Source organism: Globicephala melas, chromosome 11 (assembly GCF_963455315.2).
Source record: "Globicephala melas chromosome 11, mGloMel1.2, whole genome shotgun sequence".
NCBI classification, from domain to species: domain Eukaryota; kingdom Metazoa; phylum Chordata; class Mammalia; order Artiodactyla; family Delphinidae; genus Globicephala; species Globicephala melas.
In genome coordinates, this window is record NC_083324.2 from 70,505,574 (window position 1) to 70,526,921 (window position 21,348).

The following is a 21,348-nucleotide window of genomic DNA, read 5'->3' on the forward strand; positions in this document are numbered from 1 at the left end:
CTTCTGGCCCCTCCCCCAGCTTTTACCAGCTCTTCCACTGAGCTTCTCCAGTTCCACGCTCTTCTGGACAGAGAAGCTTTGATGCAGAGGTGGGCTTTCCCGGGACGCTAATGGGATCACACAGATCTGGTGGCTGCGGCCGCCATCTGGGTGCTGTATCACACACCCATCCTGCCCCCAGCATCCCAGAGTGTACTTGTGTGGTCTGTGTTGATTCGTTCCTCCCTTCAACAAGCATTTATCGAACACCTACTTTGTATTAATGCTAGATGTTAGACGTGCAAAGAAGACGACAGTTCTCATCTTCAAAGAACTCACAGGCCAAGCATCATTATAATAAAATATGATACTATAGACAGTGCTCCTTTATCCAGAGGAAATCCATATTTATTCAGAAGTGACTGCACAACACCCTCGTTCTTCCCCTGCTGGCCCCTCGGTGGCACATGGGGCCACATGGTTCCCCACAGGATTATGACTCAATTGTTTATGGCAAGTGTCCTGACCATCCCTGATCTAGCCTAAATCCCTCTTGCTGCAGTGACACCTGACAGCCAGTTGGGAATTGGAACAATCTGTTATAGGTGGGCTCTATCCCCATTCTTTGCACACCCCAACTTTAGGAACACCTGTCCAAGAACCTGGGGAGAGACATAGGCTGGAACAGTTATGACCATTTTTTCAAAGATGCTCTTTCCTTCTGAACTTTGAGTCTTCGCTTCAGTGGGGTGTGGGGGAAGTTCAGGGAGTAAAAAAAAATCCAGGGGTGGGAAAGAGCAAACAAGCGGAAAGGGGGGTAAATCCCCAGCTTGCAGAGAGCCCCCTGGGTGGGGAGGAGAGGATGTGTTTCGCTCACACCGTCCTGTCCATCACGTGAACCACTTCAGACTGGGAAGTCAGCCGGGGACCGCCAGCCTGAGCACAGACATGGAGGGAAGGTGGAGCTCAATGCCTGGGGCAACCTGGAAAAAAAGAGAGTTGACATTTCTGCTGCTTCTCTTGGTGGCTGCCTCTTGGGAAATCCTGGAGGTCAAAGCTGGGAGGGTATTTGGATAGAACTGGGACATATCCCCAACCTCATTCACATACCATCTTCATGATTTGGGGCATATCTGTGTCCCAGCTGGATTACTATTATTTTTTAATCAACTATTTTTTTTACCTTACATTTGTTTCTAAAGGAAACTTTATGTGAATATAATGCCCATGAAATCACAGGCTCTACAAGTTAGTTTTATTCTTCATAAAACACAGAAACATATCTAGTCACATGAGTTCCTTTTCTGAGTTCCTCGGCACCCCATGCAACCAGAGTGACTGCCTTTTATTTATTTATTTTTGGCTGCGTTGGGTCTTCGTTGCTGCTTGCGGGCTTTCTCTAATTGTAGCTGAGAGGAGGCTACTCTTCGCTGCTCAGTAGTTGTGGCGCACGGGCTTAGTTGCCCCGCGGCATGTGGGATCTTGCCGGACCAAGGCTTGAACCCATGTCCCCTGCATTGGCAGGCGGATTCTTTTTGAATAAATTTATTTATTTATTTATTTATTTATTTATTTACGGCTGCGTTGCATCTTCGTTGCTGTGCGCGGGTTTTCTCTTGCTGCACGTGGTCTTTGTCTCGTTGTGGCAAGCGGCGGCTACTCTTCGTTGCGGTGTGCTGGCTTCTCATTGCGGTGGCTTCTCTTGTTGCGGAGCACAGGCTCTAGGCGCACAGGCTTCAGTAGTTGTGGTGTGTGGGCTCAGTAGTTGTGGCTCGTGGGCTCTAGAGCACAGGCTCAGTAGTTGTGGTGCACGGGTTTAGTTGCTCCACGGCATGTGGGATCTTCCCGGACCAGGGCTCGAACCCGTGTCCCCGTCATTGGCAGGCGGATTCTTAACCACTGTGCCACCAGGGAAGCCCCAGAGTGACTGCCTTTTAATCTAGTTTATGTACTGGGGTTGCACATAGAGTTTGTATAACAAAAGTAATTCCACATCTAGAGAACTCCCTCACGGTCCAGTTGTTAGGACTCCACGCTCTCAGTGCTGAGGGCCTGGGTTCAATCCCCGGTCGGGGAACTAAGATCCTACAAGCTGTACAGTGCAGCCAAAAGAATTCCACATCTAAAAAAATAATAATCTGAAAACTGCTTGTCTAGCCCAACCTGCTCACCGTGCAGATGAGACACCAAGGTTAGGGAAAAGAAATGGCCGTCTTGGGTCACACAGCAGTTGGAGGCAAAGCCTGGCCTAGAACCCAGGTTGGCAGGCCCCAGTTCTCTCCAGAGACAGAGTAAAGTTTTCTCCATCTTTTAAGGAGACACATTTGGCTTGTGGGCCTGTGATGGGGAATTGTGGAGGGTCCATTCTGGGGGCAGGGGTTGGAGAGGTGAGTGTGAGGGATGAGGGGTAGGGAGGGGGAGAGGAGGGTTGGGAGGGGTTGGCAGCAGGGGCTGGGGGAGCAGCACCAGGGCAGTGCTGAAACAGCCCCTTTAAGCACAGCTGACCCCCTCCAAGGGCAGGAAGACCACGGCCTTACTTGTTGCAAGTTTCCCTCCTGACACCCTTGGCAAGGACAACTTGGAGAGGAAGAGGCAAGAGTCCTCCCATGAACATTCCTCAGGATCCTGGGGTGATGTAATTATTATCCATCCCTTCTCCCCGATTATTATCCATCCCTTCTACCTTTTCTTCAGAGTCAACACCACCTGCCAGCCCCACCCTTCTACTAGTCAGCTTCACACTGTGTGGGCATTCTTATTGCTAATTTCATCTATGGAACCCCTACCCCTCAGTTTTCCCTGCTTCCAGCTATGAACCACGTAGGAGTTTGTGGAAACCCCACAACCACCTAGCCAAGGCCTAGCTTTCCCAGGAGCAGCTGAAGGGGGAGAGGAAGCCTGTTCCCTTCACCACCCTGTGAATCCTCCCAACGGACCGGGTCCTGTTGGCCACTTGAGACCAACGGCCCCTCCCCTCCCCACTCCGCCCCACCCCCTGCACAGGGGATGCCGGGAAGTCCAAGCCAGGATGAGAGTGGGCATAAGCAGGCTGAGCCAGGGACCCTCCCACTGCTCTGGAAACCTGGTGAGCCTGGGGTCTTGGAGGGGCTCCCAGGACGCTGGAGCCCTCAGAACACGGCACTTTTCCGCCTCTGCTGAGAGATCCAGCTACCGGGATTCACGTCCATCTGCAGCATCTTCATCACCCACTTGTCACGACGGGCACCTTCAATGAACTCATTCAGGGACAGCTGGCCTGCACAAGGGGTAGGAGAGACGGTCACAGGGGGAATGGAAGAAGTGGGGTGGGGGTGAGAGGTGAGGCCTTCTCTCCTTGGGTGCGCCTACACCTTGTCCACAGATGAGCCTGCGGCCTCAGGGCCTAAGCTTGGGCCTTGTCAATTCCCTGATTCTCCAGGAGTCACCTGGAACCTTCAAGCGTTTCTTTAAGGGACTTTATTTGCAAGTGAGTTTAAGTTTTACTTCTGCCCGCGGTACCCTCAGAATGCTCTCGAGGGCTCTTCTGGGTGTGTTCCCAGCCAGCTGCCTCCCTGTGCAGCCTGGGGCTGGGGCTCTGAGCTACGGCGAGGAGAGCCCAAGTAGCTGGCTCTTAAGTACATGACCCCATTTTTTCCTTTCAACCGTTCTTAGCCCCATTTTCCAGGTGAGGAAACTGAGACCAGGCTGAGAGGGTAAATTTAGCTCCCTGGTCCGCCCGACTCCAAAGCTTCTCTCCTTCCACTGCGCTTGCCTGGCCTCCATCAGCAACTCCCACAGGAGTTTTAATCACTCTTACAAACCTCACATGCTAGTGACACCCTTGTTAGTTTAGGTATTCCCCTCTACACCCATCTCACTGTCAGGAGGTGAAGGGCCTCGCCTAAGGCACATGGATAGAAAGTGGGATGATCCAGGATGGGTGCCGTGCCCGCCACCCGCCCCACCATCCTCTCTGCCCATTACCATCTCCGTTCTCATCCACCAGAAGGAAGATCCTGTCCACGACCTCCTCAGGTGTGAGCAGCTTGCCTTGCCACTCAGCCTCCATCTCCACCCTGCAGGCTTTCTTCAGCTTGTAGATGGACTGTGGGAGAGAACCCGGCGGTATCCACAAGACCCTGCACACCCTGCCCTCTCCCCAGGACCCACATCCCTTTGCAGCTTGTCCCCAGCGCTGCCCCCCAGTCTGTGCATCTGAGGACCACGGGACCAAATTAAAAGTGACCCGTGGGTCCCATTGTTCCCTCAGGGTCCCATTGGCCTAATTCCAACCGAGGAGTTCCTGGCTTCACACACCGCCTCTGCCCCACGCCTTTGGCATTTCCACTGTGAGTGTCAAAACCTTTAAGGAGGGATGTGGATGGCACAGTGATGGTCTAAACTCCACACTACAGAGGAAGAAATGGAGATTCAGAGAGGAAAAGAGATTTTAGTGTATTTATAGATGTGTGTGTATGTGTGTGAAATAGGATGACGGGAGAGGGAAAAGCACAGGTGTCTCCCTTGCCCTGTTTCTGGCAATGAGGCAACGTTTGGAAGTGAAACGGGGAAGAGACAGACAAATGTGAGGGTTATCCTTAGTCCTTGGTTGGGGCTCTGAGGACAGAGGTGTGCATTCTGGGTCCCCCCTGCCCAGTGCAGCGCCTGGCACAAAGCACGCCCCACTAACGGTGCTGGGAGGCTCAGGGGTTACAGGCAGCCCAGCACCTCCTGGTGGATGAACTTGGGCAAACCACACAACCTCCACGGGCCGATTTCCTTATCTGTAAAATGGACCAACAATCCCCTCCTCGGAGTGCAGTTCTGGGGAGTAATAGGCTAATGCAGGTTTCGTGCAGAGTCTGAGCTGTAGTACTTTTTTTTACCCCTTGCTTGTTCTTGCTAGTAGTCAATCAGCTTTGTTAGTCTTTTCAAAGAACCAACTTTTGCTTTTGTTGACTTTCCTTATGCATTTGTGTTCTGTTTCATTAATTTCTGCTTTTTATTAGTTCTTTCCTTCTGCTTTCTTTGGCCTTAATTTACTCTTTTTTCTAATTTCTTGAGATGACTTCTTGGATCATTGAATTTTCAACCTCTCTTATTTTCTAGTATATACATTTTAAGGCCACCGATGTTTCTGCAAGTCCAGCTTTAGCTGCATTCCACAAGTTTTGTTATGTTTGCATTATTATTCAGTTCACAATACTTTGTGTGTATGTGTGATATTGTTTTGATTCATGGAGTACTAGGAAGTGGATTGCCTAATTTCCAAACACATGGGGATTTTCTCATTCTCTTTTTGTAATTGATTTCTAGCTTAATTTCACTGTGGTCGGAAAGCACACTCTGAAGGATTCCAATGCCCCTTCCCAGCCCCAGCCCCAGGGGCCCCCACTTCAGCAGCCAGCACTCACAGCCCAGCGGGGCCACATGCCCAGGTGCCTGCCCTGCACCCCCGCCCTGAGTAGACACTGACCTCCACGATGTCCAGCAGCTCCAGGCGGTCAAGGAAGCCATTGCGGTCCTTGTCATAGATCTTGAAGGTCCACTTCAGCTTGTGCTCCAGGGTGCCCCTCAGCACAAGGTTCAGGGCTGCCACATACTCCAGGAAGTCGATGGTGTCATCCTGCATTGGGAGTGGGAGCTGTGAGGCTCCCTCCTGCCCACTGCCCTATCTCCGTGGAGTGCAGGTGTGAGCCCTAATCTAGGCCACCATCCCTGTAAACTCAGGGCTTTGCCTCCTCCTTGCATTCCGTGTGCCTCTGCATCTGTGCTTGTGCTATTCTCTGCCCTGGAATCTACTCCCAGTCTCCATGCTCACCCACTCCTATCTGTCCTTCAAGGCTCAACTCAAGGGTCCCCTCCTCCAGGAAGCCTTCCTTCTCACACCACTTCAGCCACAATGATCTCCCTCTCCCTCTTCCGACACTCCCAGCACCCACCACCTATTCTACCCTTAAGTGTTTCGTGTGTCTCATTCTCTAGCTACAGTCTATGCTCCGGGAGAAAGGAGAGGGGTTTACATTGCTTTTATCCCTCCTCCATGCTTAGCACAATGCCACTTCCACCCAGAGTCTCATAAATATTTATGAACCAATGAAGAAATGATTAAGTCTGAATTTCAGACTAACATAGTTTTGACAGGAAATTAGAAAGCAGGACCTCACGTATTTCAGGGTCAGGATCTCAGCCCTCCAAATCAAAAATTGGAATTGTCATCTCTCCCAGGAGTGTCTGTCATTCCCATGACTTTGTGTTTTTTTTAATATAAATTTTAAAAAATTTTTATTTATTTTTGGCTGTGTTGGGTCTTCATTGCTGCGCGCGGGCTTTCTCTCGTTGCGACGAGCAGGGGCTGCTCTTCGTTGAGGTGCGCAGGCTTCTCATTGTGGTGGCTTCTCTTGTTGCGGAGCATGGGCTTTAGGCATGCGGGCTTCAGTAGTTGTGGCATGTGGATTCAGTAGTTGTGGCTTGTGAGCTCTAGAGCACAGGGTCAGTAGTTGTGGTGCACAGGCTTAGTTGCTCCGTGGCACATGGGATCTTCCCGCACCAGGGCTCGAACCTGTGTTCCCTGCATTGGCAGGCGGATTCTTAACCACTGCGCCACCAGGGAAGCCCATTCCCGTGACTTTGTAATCAGAAATGGCATTGCTGGCCCAGAGCCCCACTGTCCCACTGGGTCAGGTCACTCAGCCCCGGTTCAAGGGGTGCCTGGGTGGGCAAGGTTTGAGCAACAGAAGAACAAGGCCCCAAATGAGGAAACAGAAAAAGCCTAATGGAAAACCAAGAAAATAAGATGAGCCTACCTGAAGAGTTTTATTCAACATCCTTTATATAATTCCTTCTGGTCCTCCACACTCCTCACAATGTATTTACCTAATTGAGGTTAGACTGTAGCTATAATTTTAGTTCCTGGATTTTTATTTAAAAATTTCCCATGCCTTCAAAATTATTTTAAATCATACCTTTTCTTCTTCTTTTTCAGAGGAATACTGGGAAGTCCCTCTTGCTGAACATGGTTTTGATATTTTATGTGACACAATGAACATCTTTGTGCATATGTATTTTTTCTTATGTCTCTGGTAACTTCTGTAGGGTAGATTCTTAGCAGTTGCTGGGTGTTCCTCGCCCCACACCAGTAGTCTTTTTTTTTTGGCTGCTTTGGGTCTTCGTTGCTGCGCGTGGGCTTTCTCTAGTTGTGGTGAGCAGGGGCTACTGCGGTGGCTTCTCTTGTTGCAGAGCACGGGCTATAAGCGTGCGGCTGCAATAGTTGCAGCACGCGGGCTCAGTAGTTGTGGCGCACAGGCTTCGTTGCTCCCCGGCATGTAGGATCTTCCCGGACCAGGGCTCGAACCTGTGTCCCCTGCATTGGCAGGCGAATTCTTAACCACTGCGCCACCAGGGAAGCCCCTCTATGAATTTTTTAATTGAAATATAGTTGATGTACAATATTATATACATTCCAGGTGTGCAATACAGTGATTCATAATTTTTAAGGATTATGCTCCACTTATTGGAGCATACAGTATTGGCTATAGTCCCTGTGTTGTACAGTATATCCTTGTAGCTTATTTCATATGTAATAGTTTGTTCCGCTTAATCCCCTACCCCTGAATTGCCCTGCCCCACTTGTTCTACAAAATTTTATCACGTGTAGATACGAATAACTCTCAACACAAAGAAACTCTCTTGTGTTACCTCTTAAGGGTCACATCTTTCCCCCAACCGTAACACTTGACAACCACTGATCTGTTCTCCATCACGATAATATTTTCACTTTGAGAACGGTACATAAATAGAATCATATAATGTGTAACTCTTTTTTTCACTCAGCACAATGCCCTGGAGATTCATCTCAGTCACTGCATGCATCAGCAGTTCCTTCCTTTTTATTACTGCATGGTGCACCATTGTATGAATGGTCCCAGTTTGCTTTCTGTTTGCTCACTGAAGGTTATTTGGCTTGTGTCCAGTTTTTCTTCCCCAGCTCTACTGAGGTAATAATTGCAAAATAGCCTTTTAAGGAACTCTGTGTAAGATTAAGGTGTACAATGTGAAAATTGGTTGTTCTTTAAAAGGCTATTTTCATTAGTAATTACTATTTATTAAGCTTACTAAAAATAGATGTTAGGTTTCTTTTAAAATAAGAATTGGGTAGGAAAATGTGTGCAAAACGGCTGGTAGGGGGCTTCCCTGGTGGCGCAGTGGTTGAGAGTCCGCCTGCCGATGCAGGGGACACGGGTTCGTGCCCTGGTCCGGGAGGATCCCACATGCCGCGGAGCGGCAGGGCCCGTAAGCCATGGCTGCTGAGCCTGCGTGTCCGGGGCCTGTGCTCTGCAACGGGAGAGGCCACCATAGTGAGAGGCCCGTGTACCGCAAAAAAAAAAAAAAAAAAAAAAAAAGGCTGGTAGGGATCATCTGTTTTACATACATCATCTCCCTCAGGTCTGTCATCCCCATGTTATGAATGAGGAAACAGAGACTCAGAGGTTGAATAAGTTGCCCAAGAAATTCCAACCCAGCAAGTGGCAGAGCCTTTCAAGCTACATGCCTTCTCCAGTTCATCAGGTTGGGAGAAATGTCTTACTCCATGCAAGGTCTATTACTGTCTACAAAATGAACCTGGTGTCTAGCACCAAGGGGAGAACAACAAACAAAAAACCACGGACAAATCCCTACTCTCCAGATCTCTAGATTCCCCCACATTCTTTGTCTAGAACCTTCTGTTCTTGTAACATCCTGTCTCACCATGATACGGTTTCCACAAAGACCCCTCGCCTTACCTGAGGCCCACTGTAGAGCAGCCCCTTCCTGACAAGTGATCTCCCCTGCGAGTTTACTTCAAACCCCCCCACCCTAGGGACTTCCCTGGTGGCACAGTGGTTTAGAATCCGCCTGCCAAGGCAAGGAGCATGGATTCGAGTCCTGGTCAGGGAAGATCCCACATGCCACGGAGCAACCAATCCCGTGCGCCGAACTACTGAGCCTGTGCTCTAGAGCCCACGAGCCACAACTACTGAGCCCATATGCCACAACTACTGAAGCCCACGCGCCTAAAGCCTGTGCTCTGCAACAAGAGAAGCTGCCGCAATGAGAAGCTTGCACACTGCAACAAAGAGTAGCCCCTGCTCGCCGCAACTAGAGAAAGCCCGCACGCAACAATGAAGACCCATCACAGCCAAAAATAAATAAAATAAAATAAAAATAAAAGAAATAGAAAAAAATTTTTAAAAAAACACCTACCCCCCCAGACCAGCTCTGGAAAGCTTCCAGCTGGGGCTAATCTCATGAATTGCACACGAGCTCTCATCAGCTTCAATTACTCACAGGGGCCCAAGATGATGGAAATGCCTGTCTACTCAAGAGCTGGAGCAGAAGTGACAGGAACGTGATCTGCTCTGTGGGATTACCTGCGTCGTTTCTCCCTGAACGGGCTGCACTGGTGAACCAACCCTGACCCCCAACACTCCTTACATAAGGATCCCGAAGGACATTTGAGCTTCATCCTCCCTTTTCTTCCATCCAGTGCATCACAGGCAAGCACCAGAGACGAGTGTTACTACCACCACCAGGAGGGGGCGTAGCAGCAGCAGAGACCAGGTAGGTACTCCTACCTCCTTGCCTCCACCAAAACCCTGTTTCCACCACCTCAGATTTTGACGTGTGAGCAAGGTCTGTGAGCTCTTTTGATTTTATTTGCCCCAGAAATCTCAGACCAACTGCCTAGAAACAAGACTTGGTGATACAAAGACTGTGCCAAGGTGGAAAGTGGAGTCGGGTGGAGGTTTGGAGACACAAAGTGGGAAAAGAAAAGAAAGAAGGCTCAGTCCCTGACAGAGGAGCTGAAAACACCTGCCTGGAATGCTCTTCCTTACAGCAGGAGGCCAAGTAATAAACAGAGAAGGGACGGTGGAGTTACAAAATTATCAGCTGAGGCCAAACCCAGGGGATAAGCACTTGATGAGCAACAGGAAATTTACTTAGTCTCAAAGTATCTCCCTATAAGATGCTTATAAATTACAAAGGAAAAAGAGTCACTTTACAGTGGTGGAACCTGGCAGAACACCATGTATCCAAGTGATCGAAGTAAACCACTCCACTAATGGGACAAACCAACATCATGTGCCCCCTGACATGATGCACTCAGGAGGACACAGCATCTCTTCTGGGGCATTTCTGCCAGAAGTGTAACCTGAATCTCATCACGAGGCAACATGGGACAAACCCAAATCACTGGTCTGCAGTCTTTGAAAATGTCAGAGTCAAATAAGATAAAGAAAAGCTGAGATTAAAGTTTCCAAATTAAAGGCTAAGAAAGAGACAGGACAAGTAAATGCAATGTGTGATCAAACGAAAAAAAAAAAAAGGTTATAATGGATGTCACCAGGACAATCGACCAAACTTGAATATGGATTGTCGATCAGATAACAGAATTTATTACTGTTGAATTTCCTGATTTGATCACTTATTAGGTTAAGAGAATGCCCTTGGTCTTAGAAAATACACACTAGAATACTTGGGTAAAAGGTTGTGATGCCTATAATTTTCTCTAAAAAATATGTATGTATATGCACAATATACACATATATGTATATATTATGTGTATGTATATATACATAAATACATAATACATTACACGGAGAGAATGGTAAAGCAAATGAGGCAAAATGTGAACAGTTGGAGAATTTGGATAAATTGTACATGGGAATTAATTGCACTATTATAATTTTTCTGTAAATTTAAAATCATACCAAAATTAAAAGGTTGTTTTAAAAACAATTGATGAATATTATATGCTGATTTATAGGAGGAGATTAGGTATAAGAGGTCAGCCATATTATTCCCAGGGGCTTCATAATCCCTTTGAGATCTTGAATTGTTATTATACTGAATTTTAAATGAATTTGAGGAAGATTGATAAATCTATGATAGTGACTCTTGCTATATATAATCTATTTATTTACTTTTCTTGTGACATTCAACACTTAGAAAAATCATTTTCTCTCTGAAAAAAAACCCAATAAACTGCCTTCTGGGCAGGAGCACTTGCCTGGAACTCAGGACCCCTGAGTATATGATCTTGGTCAATCAATTCACTGAATTTGGAATAACAACCTCTGCCTGTTCCCTCCCAGGCCTGCTGCTGCCTCAGAGGCGCCTGTGGAGAGGAGCTTTGAGAAGGCTGAAGCTCACTCTGGGCCCCGAGATAGGGTTCATCTCCAAGGAGGTTTCTGTTGCAGGGAATGACGCTGATCCCGCCCTCCCGCCCCCTACAGGCGATGAGGAGATGTGCACTGACCGGTACCAGGGTCAGTTTGGGACCTGAAGAAGCGTTCCCAGTGACTCTCTCTAGAAAGTGAAGCTCACCCCTACAAAGAAGTGGGATACCCACCGCTTTCTCCAGATTAATTATCTAGGTCCAACCCACCTCCCCCTCAATTTGGGGGACTGAAATAGGTATCTGAGGCAACCTAATGGTTTAAAGTACTGCAGAGGCGCTGGACTGGATGGCCTTAAGTAATGAAGGGATTTCAATGTTTGAATTCAATTCCCAGGTGCGCATTTACAAAATATATTATCTTCTTAGCTCCTGGTGCCATCCAAGGGCTGGAAGAAACCCTGTGGATGGATGATTTCATGACATCTTTTATGGCTTGAAGAGTAGAAAGGGGCTTTTGCAATTATCTGTCCAACTTCCAAGTCCAGGAAGGAGCCTCCTCCAGCTTTCTGGGTGGGAAGAGCTGACCGGTCTCAATTCGAAGGACCCCAACAAGGGGGGCGCTCACGACCTGTTCCAAGATAGCTCCGCCCATTTAGGGCAGCTCTGGAGCCCCTTATCTTTACAGCGAGGGGTGCTCTGGTGGGTGCGAAAAACCAGGTCCTTCGGCTACGGAGCCCTGTCCATAAATACACGCAGAGAGGGCTGGGCCGTGCGCCTTTCTACAGAGTCTCCCCTCAGCTCTCAGGAAGGCCAGTCACATGAGAGCGGAGAGGTGGAGGGGAGGAAGAGAAGACGGAAAGAGGAATGATGGGGAGAAGAGTTTGGGGGAACAGTGAGACAGAAAAGGCGAGAGGGGATGGAGAGAAACGAAGAGCAGAGGAAAAGCAGGAGGACTGGGGAACTGAGCTCCCACTGAGGATGCTCCTTTAGCACCGGGATGAGACCTGAGCCATCGGTCCTCCCCCTCAGGGCGCCTTACCCCGTTCTTGTCGAAAGCTCGGAACATGCCCTCTACATACTGGGAGGCCTCCTCGTTGCCCGTGACCTTGAAGAAGCGCTTAAACTCGTGCAGGAAGAGCGTGCCGCTGGGGCACTCCTCCAGGAACTTCCTGTACCACTCCTGCAGCTCCGCCACGTCCAGCACGCCGTTCTCCTTTGCCTCCTCCCCGCTGAACTGCTGCCCCATCCTGGCTCCCGGGGACGTCAGGGAGCAAGGGTCTATGCTTCCTCCCGGGCTTCTGCCAATGGATTCCTTAGGCGAGGGCCCTCTTCCTCCCTTTCCTCCTCTTAGCCAGGCTCTTCATCATCTCCTAGCCAACAGAACAGGATGGGCAGTGCAGGGGGCTGGCAGCGAGGGGGCGGGACCAGGCCAGCTAAGCGCCCTAAGATCATTAGAAGATTCCCCTGGAAGGTCTGACCTCCAGTCAGCTAAGCTCCCCCAGCCTCACCCCTCCCTTTAGTCTCATCAACCACTCAACTAAGCTGCCGGGCAGATTCTGAAGAGGGAGAAGGGGAGGACACTGAGAGGTAGGCAGATGGGAGTGGGAGTTGGGAAGACAGGCTGAGACCCTCCCATCTCACACGTGCTCCCTGTCCCTTTCCGTTGGGCACCATGCTGCTCCAGGGAGGCCCATCTTGGAGATACAGGAGACTCTGAAGTGCAGAGAGGAAGCAAGGCCAACTCCTAGCCCATAAAACAGAATTACTGGTGAGCTGGGGCTTGCCCTTCACTTGGCCTAATGAGAAGCAGCAGGATATATGATGCGAAGGGCTCTGGGTGAGCACCTCTGTCCCCAGACTAACTCAGTGCCCAGCACGATATCTGAAGCTCCTTTACAGATCACACCCTTGAGTCTTGGAAGTTCTCCATCTCCCAGTTTAAAGTACAAATACTTCCCTCTTACACCCTTCATCCAAGACCTATCAGCAGGGCTCTTCCCACTTTTTCTCCAAAGTATAAACACATGAGAAGGATCTGGGAGCGTGGCTTAACTTATCTCTGAAGGCTCTTACTTTTTTTTTTTTTTTTTTGCGTTATGCGGGCCTCTCACTGTTGTGGCCTCTCCCATTGCGGAGCACAGGCTCCGGACGCGCAGGCTCCGGACGTGCAGGCTCAGCGGCCCAGCCGCTCCACATGTGGGATCCTCCCGGACCGGGGCACAAACCCGTGTCCCCTGCATTGGCAGGCGGACTCTCAACCACTGTGCCACCAGGGAAGCCCCGGCTCTTACTTTATATTAAAGGTTCATGCGAATTTGGGTTTGAAAATTATTTTATTTATTTTGGCCGCGCCGCTAGGCATGCAGGATCCTAGCTCCCCAACCACGGATCGAACCTGCATCCCCTGCGTTAGAAGTGTGGAGTCTTAACCACTGGACCACCAGGAAAGTCCTGCGAATTTATTTTTGAATCAGTTATATACTCATGCTTATGTTAATGGCATATAAAAATGACACCTCCAAGAAATCAGAAAACCTGGAGCACTAATTTTTTTGAGATTTTAGGGGCAGTCCCTCCAGTGTGTCTCATAATCTCAGGCGCAGCACTGCCTGCCTCCCAACGGATGTTCATTCCTGAATTGCTTTGTACATTCCAGTCTCTCTCTCTCTCTTGCTCGTTCTCGCTCGCTCTCACTCTCAGCTCCCTGCCTCCAGACGTCCCTAATCTCTCAAAGTTCTTCTAATTTCCTTGCCATCCCTGAAGGTGGAACCCCGCTTCCTCTGTCATCCTTTCAAGTGCCGATGGGTTTTTCTCCCAAATCCCACGTGCCTCTGGGTCTGGAGGTTAAGGCTGGTCTCCTCCTTGTTCAGCTGTTGCCTCTACCTTTCCTCTTTCCTCTTTTCTCCCTCAGAAATGCCAGCGCCTTCGAGGCCACGTCTGACCCTCCCACCTTGTCCATACTTGTCCATATTGTCATCATTCACTGGTGATGTCACCATTCGTCCCAAAGCATCAGGTGGACAGCTGGTCCCTCCCACTCTGGCCTCAAAGGTTCTTATCTCCCCAGTTCCCAAGAGCTTTTCTTCCACCCCACCTTGGCCCCCATTCACTGTGGTCCCTGGGCCAGCAGCTGCAACATCTGGGAGTCTGTTAGAAATGCAGAATCTCAGGCCCTCCTCCCCTAGTGAATCTGGAACTTGGGATTGCGGGGCCACAGTATGTGTTTTAAAAAGCTCTCCAGGTGCTTCCACGGCACGTGAAGTCTGAGAATGTCTACCGGAGGCCTTGCTACCATGAATTTCTCTACCGATGGTCTGAAACATTCAAACACCGTCATCGCCTCTCCTTCCACTCACTTACACTAACAGCTTCACTCCAGCAACTCACCAGCACTGCTGAGACGTCCAACCCATCTATCACTATGCTTTTTAACATCTGTCACATTCTCACTTTCTTCCTTATCCTGACGCACGGCCCAGAACTCTTGTCATTTCCTTGCCATGACCTTGACCTTTGCGCCCCTCTCTCCCTCTAACTACTTGCTTGGCAAAACCTGACCCTGGCTACAGCTATCCCCTTAATTAGGCACTAACACTTCATCTGCACCTGAGGCTGAACACAGCTGGAAAAAGTCAGAAAATCACACTGGCCGCACACACTTCAAATAATGCCGGACAGTTGTACTGCACGTTCTCCTCTGCTGACTTGAGTCCCTTCTCCCCAAGATGATTCTTCCACCACGCTTCCTGCCCTCAAAACTTCCCCTTGCTCCCACGTTCAACTGATGACCTTGTCACATCCTTCACTTCACAGAGAAGCAGATGCATCTGACAACCACCTCATCCTCCCATAGCAGACACACCTCTCTGCACCTGTGCTCACATACCCGGCCTCTCTTCCTGGTTCGATGGATGCAGCGTCCCTTTCCCACTTCTCCCCCTGTCAGCTCCTCCACTTGGTTTCTAGATGTCACCTCCCTTTGCCTACTCAAGCACTTCATGTCCACAGTAATCCCTTTCTCTTCTGCACCCTCCATTTATCCTTCTCTAATGGATCATTCCCGTTTGCAGATGTGCTTTAATATCACCTTTATGAAAACAAGATTAAACAAAACAAAAATTCTTCCTTGATCCCACATTCAGGATCCCACTGTGACTTTTTTGGGCCTACCCACGTTTGCCTTCATGGGTCACAAGATTAATATTGATAATTAAATATTAAAAGTGCTATTTTATCATTCATTTGTAAAAAGATGAATATAATCCAGGCCAGTCTAGGTTGCATTATATTCTTTCTTTCTTCTGGTTTTGAAAATTAAAACACTTAAAAGAAATTAAAAATATTGTGGGCCCGGGGACTTCCCTGGTGGCGCAGTGGTTAAGAATCCGCCTGCTGATGCAGGGGACATGGGTTCGAGCCCTGGTCCGGGAAGATCCCACATGCCACGGAGCAACTAAGCCCATGCACCACAACTACTGAGCCTGCACCCTAGAGCCTGCGAGCCACAACTACTGAGCCCAGTGCCACAACTACTGAAGCCCACGCGCCTAGAGCCTGTGCTCCACAAGAGAAGCCACTGCAATGAGAAGCCCACGCACCGCAACGAAGAGTAGCCCCCACTCACTGCAACTAGATAAAGCCTGCGTGCAGCAACGAAGACCCAACGCAGCCAAAAAGAAAATAAAGAAAAATAAATATTGTGAGCCCTAGGTACTGTGCCTACTGGATCCACTGGCCCTGCCGACTCCTACTCCCCTCCAGCCACTGTCCTAACTTTGGCTCCTGTGACAACAAAACCCCTTGTGGAAGATGTTATTTTCCGAAACTGGCACAGCAGTAGGTCTGGTCTTCCATGTTCCTTCCATCAAGGGGAAGAGTCTATTTCTCCCTCTCTTCAAGCTGGATGGGACTTTATGGTACTCAACAAAGAGAATGGGCAGAAGCGACACCATGTGACTTCCGAGACTAGGTCATCAAAGGTGACAGGGTTTGTGGCTGGCTCTCCCTCGGGACTTGCCCGGGGAATGCAGCCACCATATTGTGGGGAAGCCCAGAGCACACGCAGGGCTTCCAGCTGACAGTCAGCCTCAACCACCAGGCTGAGGGAGTCAGTGAACCTGTAGATGCCTCCAGGCCTGGCCTTCCAGCACCCCAGCTGATACCAAATGGAGCAGACAGTGTTCCCAGACTGCAGATCTGCATGCAAAGTAGATGTTGTCATGAAGCCATGAAGTGCCGGGCATTTTTTAAGGTAGCAGTAGATAACTGAACCTGTTTTGCATCCTCTCCATTTCTTATTCTCTCCTCAACTTACTCCAATTGGATACTCATCCCCATCACTCCATGGAGAAGGCTTTACAGTGGTCACCAATGACCTACGTTTCCTACTCAACCTGCCAGCAGATTCAGCACAGCTCACCAAGTGAGTTCTTCCTTCAAACACCTTAGGTTTCAAGGACCCACATGTGTCTGATTTCACTCCAATCTCACTGACTGCACATCTCCTTTGCCAGCACCTCCTCCTTTTAAACAAATCTCTTCATGCTTGGGCTTCCCAGGCTTGTCCTCAGTACCATTCTCCCATCTACTCACATGCTCTCCCGAGAGAGCTCATTCACCCTCAACAGTACATACCATTTGTAGATTCCAGATTCATGAGCCCAGCTGTCTACTGGACAGCTCAACTCAGATCACAAACTTAGCAAGGCCAAAGCCAAAGTACTGATTTCCTTCCCAAATCCCTCCTCAACCCTTCTCAACCTCAGTCACGGCATCACCATTTTATCTAGCTGCCTAGGCCAAAAATGAGGAGTCATCCCTGAGTCCTTTCTCTTAGATCTCATTTCAATCTATTAGTAGGTCATTCCATCAGCTCCACCTCCAAACTTATTCTGAATCCAACCACTTCCCATCCCCTCCATTTCTGCAGCTCTGGTCCAGGCCACGTCCTCTCACTGGTCCACTGCAGCAGTCCTAACTGGCCTTCCTGCCCCCACCTTCCCATCACCTCCCTCCTTCCAGTCCACACCCAGCAGCCAGAGGAGTGTGTTCTAAAGCGTAAATCAGATCCTATCACTGTCCTGCTCCAAACCCTCCCATGGCTTCCCAATGAAACTCAGGATAAAATCCACACTCCTTCCCATGGCCGTGATGCACTATAGGATCCTCCTACTTCATCTTCATGTTGCTCTGCCCTATCCACAGACACACCACACTCACTGGGCCTTAGCACTGATGGGTCCTGCTGCTTGGAATGCTCTTCCCCAGACCCTCACATGGCTGCCTCCTTCTTGACATTCTCCCCTCCTCAGAGAGAACTTTCCCAACCTCACCTCAAATAGCTACTGAAGTAATTCTGACATTATCCTACTTTATTTGCTTCATAGTGCTTAACTGCTTATGAAATTATCTTACTATTATTTTTTCCCCTAGCATGTCTTCCTCACTAGAATCTAAGGTCCTTGAGGAGAGGGACTTCAACATACACACTGCAGAATTTCCAAAACCTAGAACAGTGCTTGGCACAAACAAGGAATTCTTGGCAGAAACAAGACTTGTTGAGTAACTGAGCAAAGTGCTTGACACACGGTCAGAGCTGAATTGATGTGTGCTACTCTTAATTTTACAAGACAACAGCTCTTGATTCCTTTGAGAATGCCTGGGTTAGCAGATTTTTTTTTCCTGTTTTTTTTTTGTTCCTTGGCGATGCTATGCGGCATGTGGGATCTTAGCTCCCCGACCAGGGATGGAACCTGTGCCCCCTGCAGTGGAAGCGCGGAGTCCTAACCACTGGACCACCAGGGAATTCCCTAGCAGATATTTGTCAATGGGAAAAGATAATGGGATTTTAGCACCGGAAGAGGTCTCCAGTGATTTTTTGAACTTGTCCCCATCTCATCACACCTGAAGACAGCATATGCAATCCACTGCTGTGGGCACCTGTGCTCAAGAGACCGTATGAATGAATCAGAACTTGATTTAGCCTCTGGCAGAGGAATCGAAAATTCAATTGGCTTTTCATGTGGGTCAGTTGCCCATGACCTGCCCTTAAATACTGCTGAGCTGTTGAGGTATAAATATATCAGTTTTAAAGAGGATTAGGACCCCACAGAGAACTGTAGCGTGAAGTGAGTAACAATAGTAAGGCTTTAAGGAGGACAGGGTTAGGAATTGAGCAGGGATTTGCAAAGAGGACCCTGGGGATCGCAGGCATTCAGCCATAAGCCTGGCTCCAGGGGCAACGAAATGCGTGTGAGCAAACCAGTGTCTGCAGAGCCTGAGATGGGCCTGGCGCAAAGCCCCAGGGTTAACTGTCTCCATGCCAGGGTTCCTACAACCCAGTAGGCCCCTCCTTGCTGGAGCTTAAACTCTCCTGTTGCTGCCTCAGACAGTCAGGACCAATGTCAGCCTTGAGACCACAGGGATCGCGCTGTGGGTTACGCTTCTTGCCTTTACTCATACACATTTACATCTTTTCTTCTTTATTTTCCCCCAGTCAATCTCTTTACTTCTAAGCCTTAGGGGAAATGAGTAGCACACTTTGCTAATGTGCAAGGGGAAATAAATCTGGATTTTAGGTTTGAATAGTCTGCATTTAATGTGTGGGCATTTGAGTACATCCTAGCCTTTAAAAATTAGGTTCTGGGCTTCCCTGGTGGCGCAGTGGTTGAGAGTCCGCCTGCCGATGCAGGGGACACGGGTTCGTGCCCCGGTCTGGGAGGATCCCGCATGCCGTGGAGCGGCTGGGCCCATGAGCCGTGGCCGCTGAGCCTGCGCGTCCGGAGCCTGTGCTCTGCAACGGGAGAGGCCACGACAGTGAGAGGCCCGCATACCACAAAAAAAAAAAAAAAAAATTAGATTCTGAGGCTCTGTCTTCACTAACCTGAACTCAGATAAATCAGTTTCACCTTTTCGTCTCAGTTTCATCTGTCAACTGAAAGTGCAATTAAGTGGGCAAGTCAAACTTAGTTTTCTCTCCTATAAAATGGGGATAATAGTAACTACTTTATTGGGTTGTTATAAAGATTAAATAAAATAATATCTGTAAATGCTTGGCATAATGTATGGTGGTTATCATAATAAGCATGCTACATGTTTTCTCATCTAAATTAAATTTTGCAACACTGTAAGGTGTTATCCTCACCTTAGAGATACTCTGAAGTCCTTTCCAGCTGGTTTTTAAACAGTACAGCACACAAGCATCTGCTGTATCATCAAATTTGTTCTGGCCATCTGGTAATAGCTGTCAACTGAAAAAAAAAAAAAGCACAATCTAAAAGTCGAGAGTTATGTTTTATTTAGTGGACAAAACTGAGGACTTAAGCTCGGGACACAGCATCTCAGATAACTCTGAGAGACTGCTCCGAAGAGGCAAGGGGGAGAGCCAGGATATACAGAGGTTTTTGCAATAAGGACCAGGTATTCGGAACATCAAAAGATTACCATTAATTAAAGAAAACCAGGTGTCTCGAGTTAAGGAATTCTGCAGTTTTCTAAGTATGGGGAGATGCAAGTTTGGGCTCACTGAAATCATTCCTTTGATATGACTTCAGCTATCTGGGGGCAGTATCCTGTGCTTCTCATCCTGAGTCTCCTCAGGGTGCACTGTCAGGGTGGCTGTAACGTGACGGCTTGATGGCTGCAACATCCTTTGTTTACTGATATGGCAGGCAATGTTCTTCATTCACATAGCTAGTATTTATTGAATGTCTATTATCTGCCTGGTACTGTGTGAGGTGCTTTACAAGTTACCTAATTCAATACTCCAACCTTCATAAGTTTTATTTCCTACATTTTACTAATGAGTAAACTGAGGCTCTGAGAGGGTTAAACACCTTGCCTGTTTATAGCAGTTAGTGGGTTTGAACTCTTATCTGACTCAGGCCTGTTTTCTCTACTCGGCTACTCATGAATGTTGCAGTAAAGCTAATTTAATAGTGTAAGAAAGGAAGAAGGGTAGCTGACAAACAGAAATGTTACAAAAATAGACTGATTTAAAATAATTGCTTTATGTATTTACTGTGGCATATCTAAGTGGTCAAAGGACATATAATTCTCTTGAAAGCATCAAAACTAGGCACTGAACGAGTTTAATCTGTAGAGTCTACCAATAATTTAAAACAGACCTTTACACTATTTTATTTAATATGAAAAGAAACTATACTTCAGATCAGAGAAAATAACAGTGAACTCAGGGCTTCACCTCAATAAAAAACCGTCTCACTTCCTACCTGCCTTCTGCCATCCTGACATCAGGTCTACTTTTCTCACTACCTCCCGTCACCACCATAAACAGAAAGTTGAGACTTGGGCATTAATTCTAATTTTCAGAACATATATTTTACTCAGGAGACCCAATTAAAAAACAAACAAAAAGACGCTTCTCAGTCTATCAGAATAAAGAAATTACCTAGTTTATATCAAGTAGGCTTCAAATATGCCAAGTACTTATGCCAAGGAAACACCATGAATTTTTGTTGTGTGTGTAGTTTATCTCTGTATTTATCTTAAAACAAGATTTTAATATATAATTTGAAGTGCTAAGTAATCTGGTTTAGAGGCTACTTTAGTCTGAAAACAGCTGGAAGTGGATGTACACCTTTAAAAGAGAGCCACTGGAGGCGAGTACGCAGAAGTCATCCTATTATAATAAAGTGATTGACACTGTCTGTAAAAAAAGCACAAAAAAAGGATTAGATGTGGGTCTACATTTTTAAAGAATTATTTCTTTCAAAATGAAAATGAGTCACAATGGCTGCTTTGCTAGATACAGTTAATTTTATACTGCTCTTGATTTATTGACTAGTTCTTAATTCTGAGGCTTATACCTGGGATAAACAGGCTTTAGGCATTTGTGAATGACACACTAGACAACTGAGCTGCAAACAGAATGAGGTCATGGGGCACAAGGCTGTAATTCTTTTCACGTTAATGACAGTAATGTAAGTCTGATACATGAGCAGTGTGCATTCAGAACACTCATACCTGATAGCAGGTCGGGAAAAGAGAACAGGGACTCTAGTTTAAGGGTGGAAAACTGAGAAGTCATAACTACCCCAAAGATATGAAGGAAACCACAAAAGACATGGGCCGGATTCTGCTGTAAAAAGGAAACGTATCACTCCCTTGGGGTTGATACACCAACAACCTCAGCCCACTGTCATCTTGCCTCTTTCAGAGCTTTTTAACTACTATTTAATTTTATGGAAAAGTAGACATCCCCAAACAAA

At 47.9% G+C, this 21,348-nt stretch overlaps 1 protein-coding gene across 1 annotated transcript; it reads right to left on the bottom strand.

Moving 5' to 3' along the window:
* Positions 1-421: 421 nt before the first annotated feature.
* Positions 422-21,257, bottom strand: GUCA1B (guanylate cyclase activator 1B). The gene is made up of 6 exons (XM_060307710.1): positions 19,263-21,257; positions 12,159-12,489; positions 5,435-5,584; positions 3,943-4,063; positions 3,062-3,235; positions 422-962 (listed from the first exon to the last, which is right to left on the bottom strand). The coding sequence occupies exons 2-5, from the start codon at positions 12,363-12,365 to the stop codon at positions 3,108-3,110; spliced, it is 606 nt and encodes a 201-aa protein (XP_060163693.1). The 5' UTR covers positions 12,366-12,489; positions 19,263-21,257; the 3' UTR covers positions 422-962; positions 3,062-3,107.
* Positions 21,258-21,348: the final 91 nt, after the last annotated feature.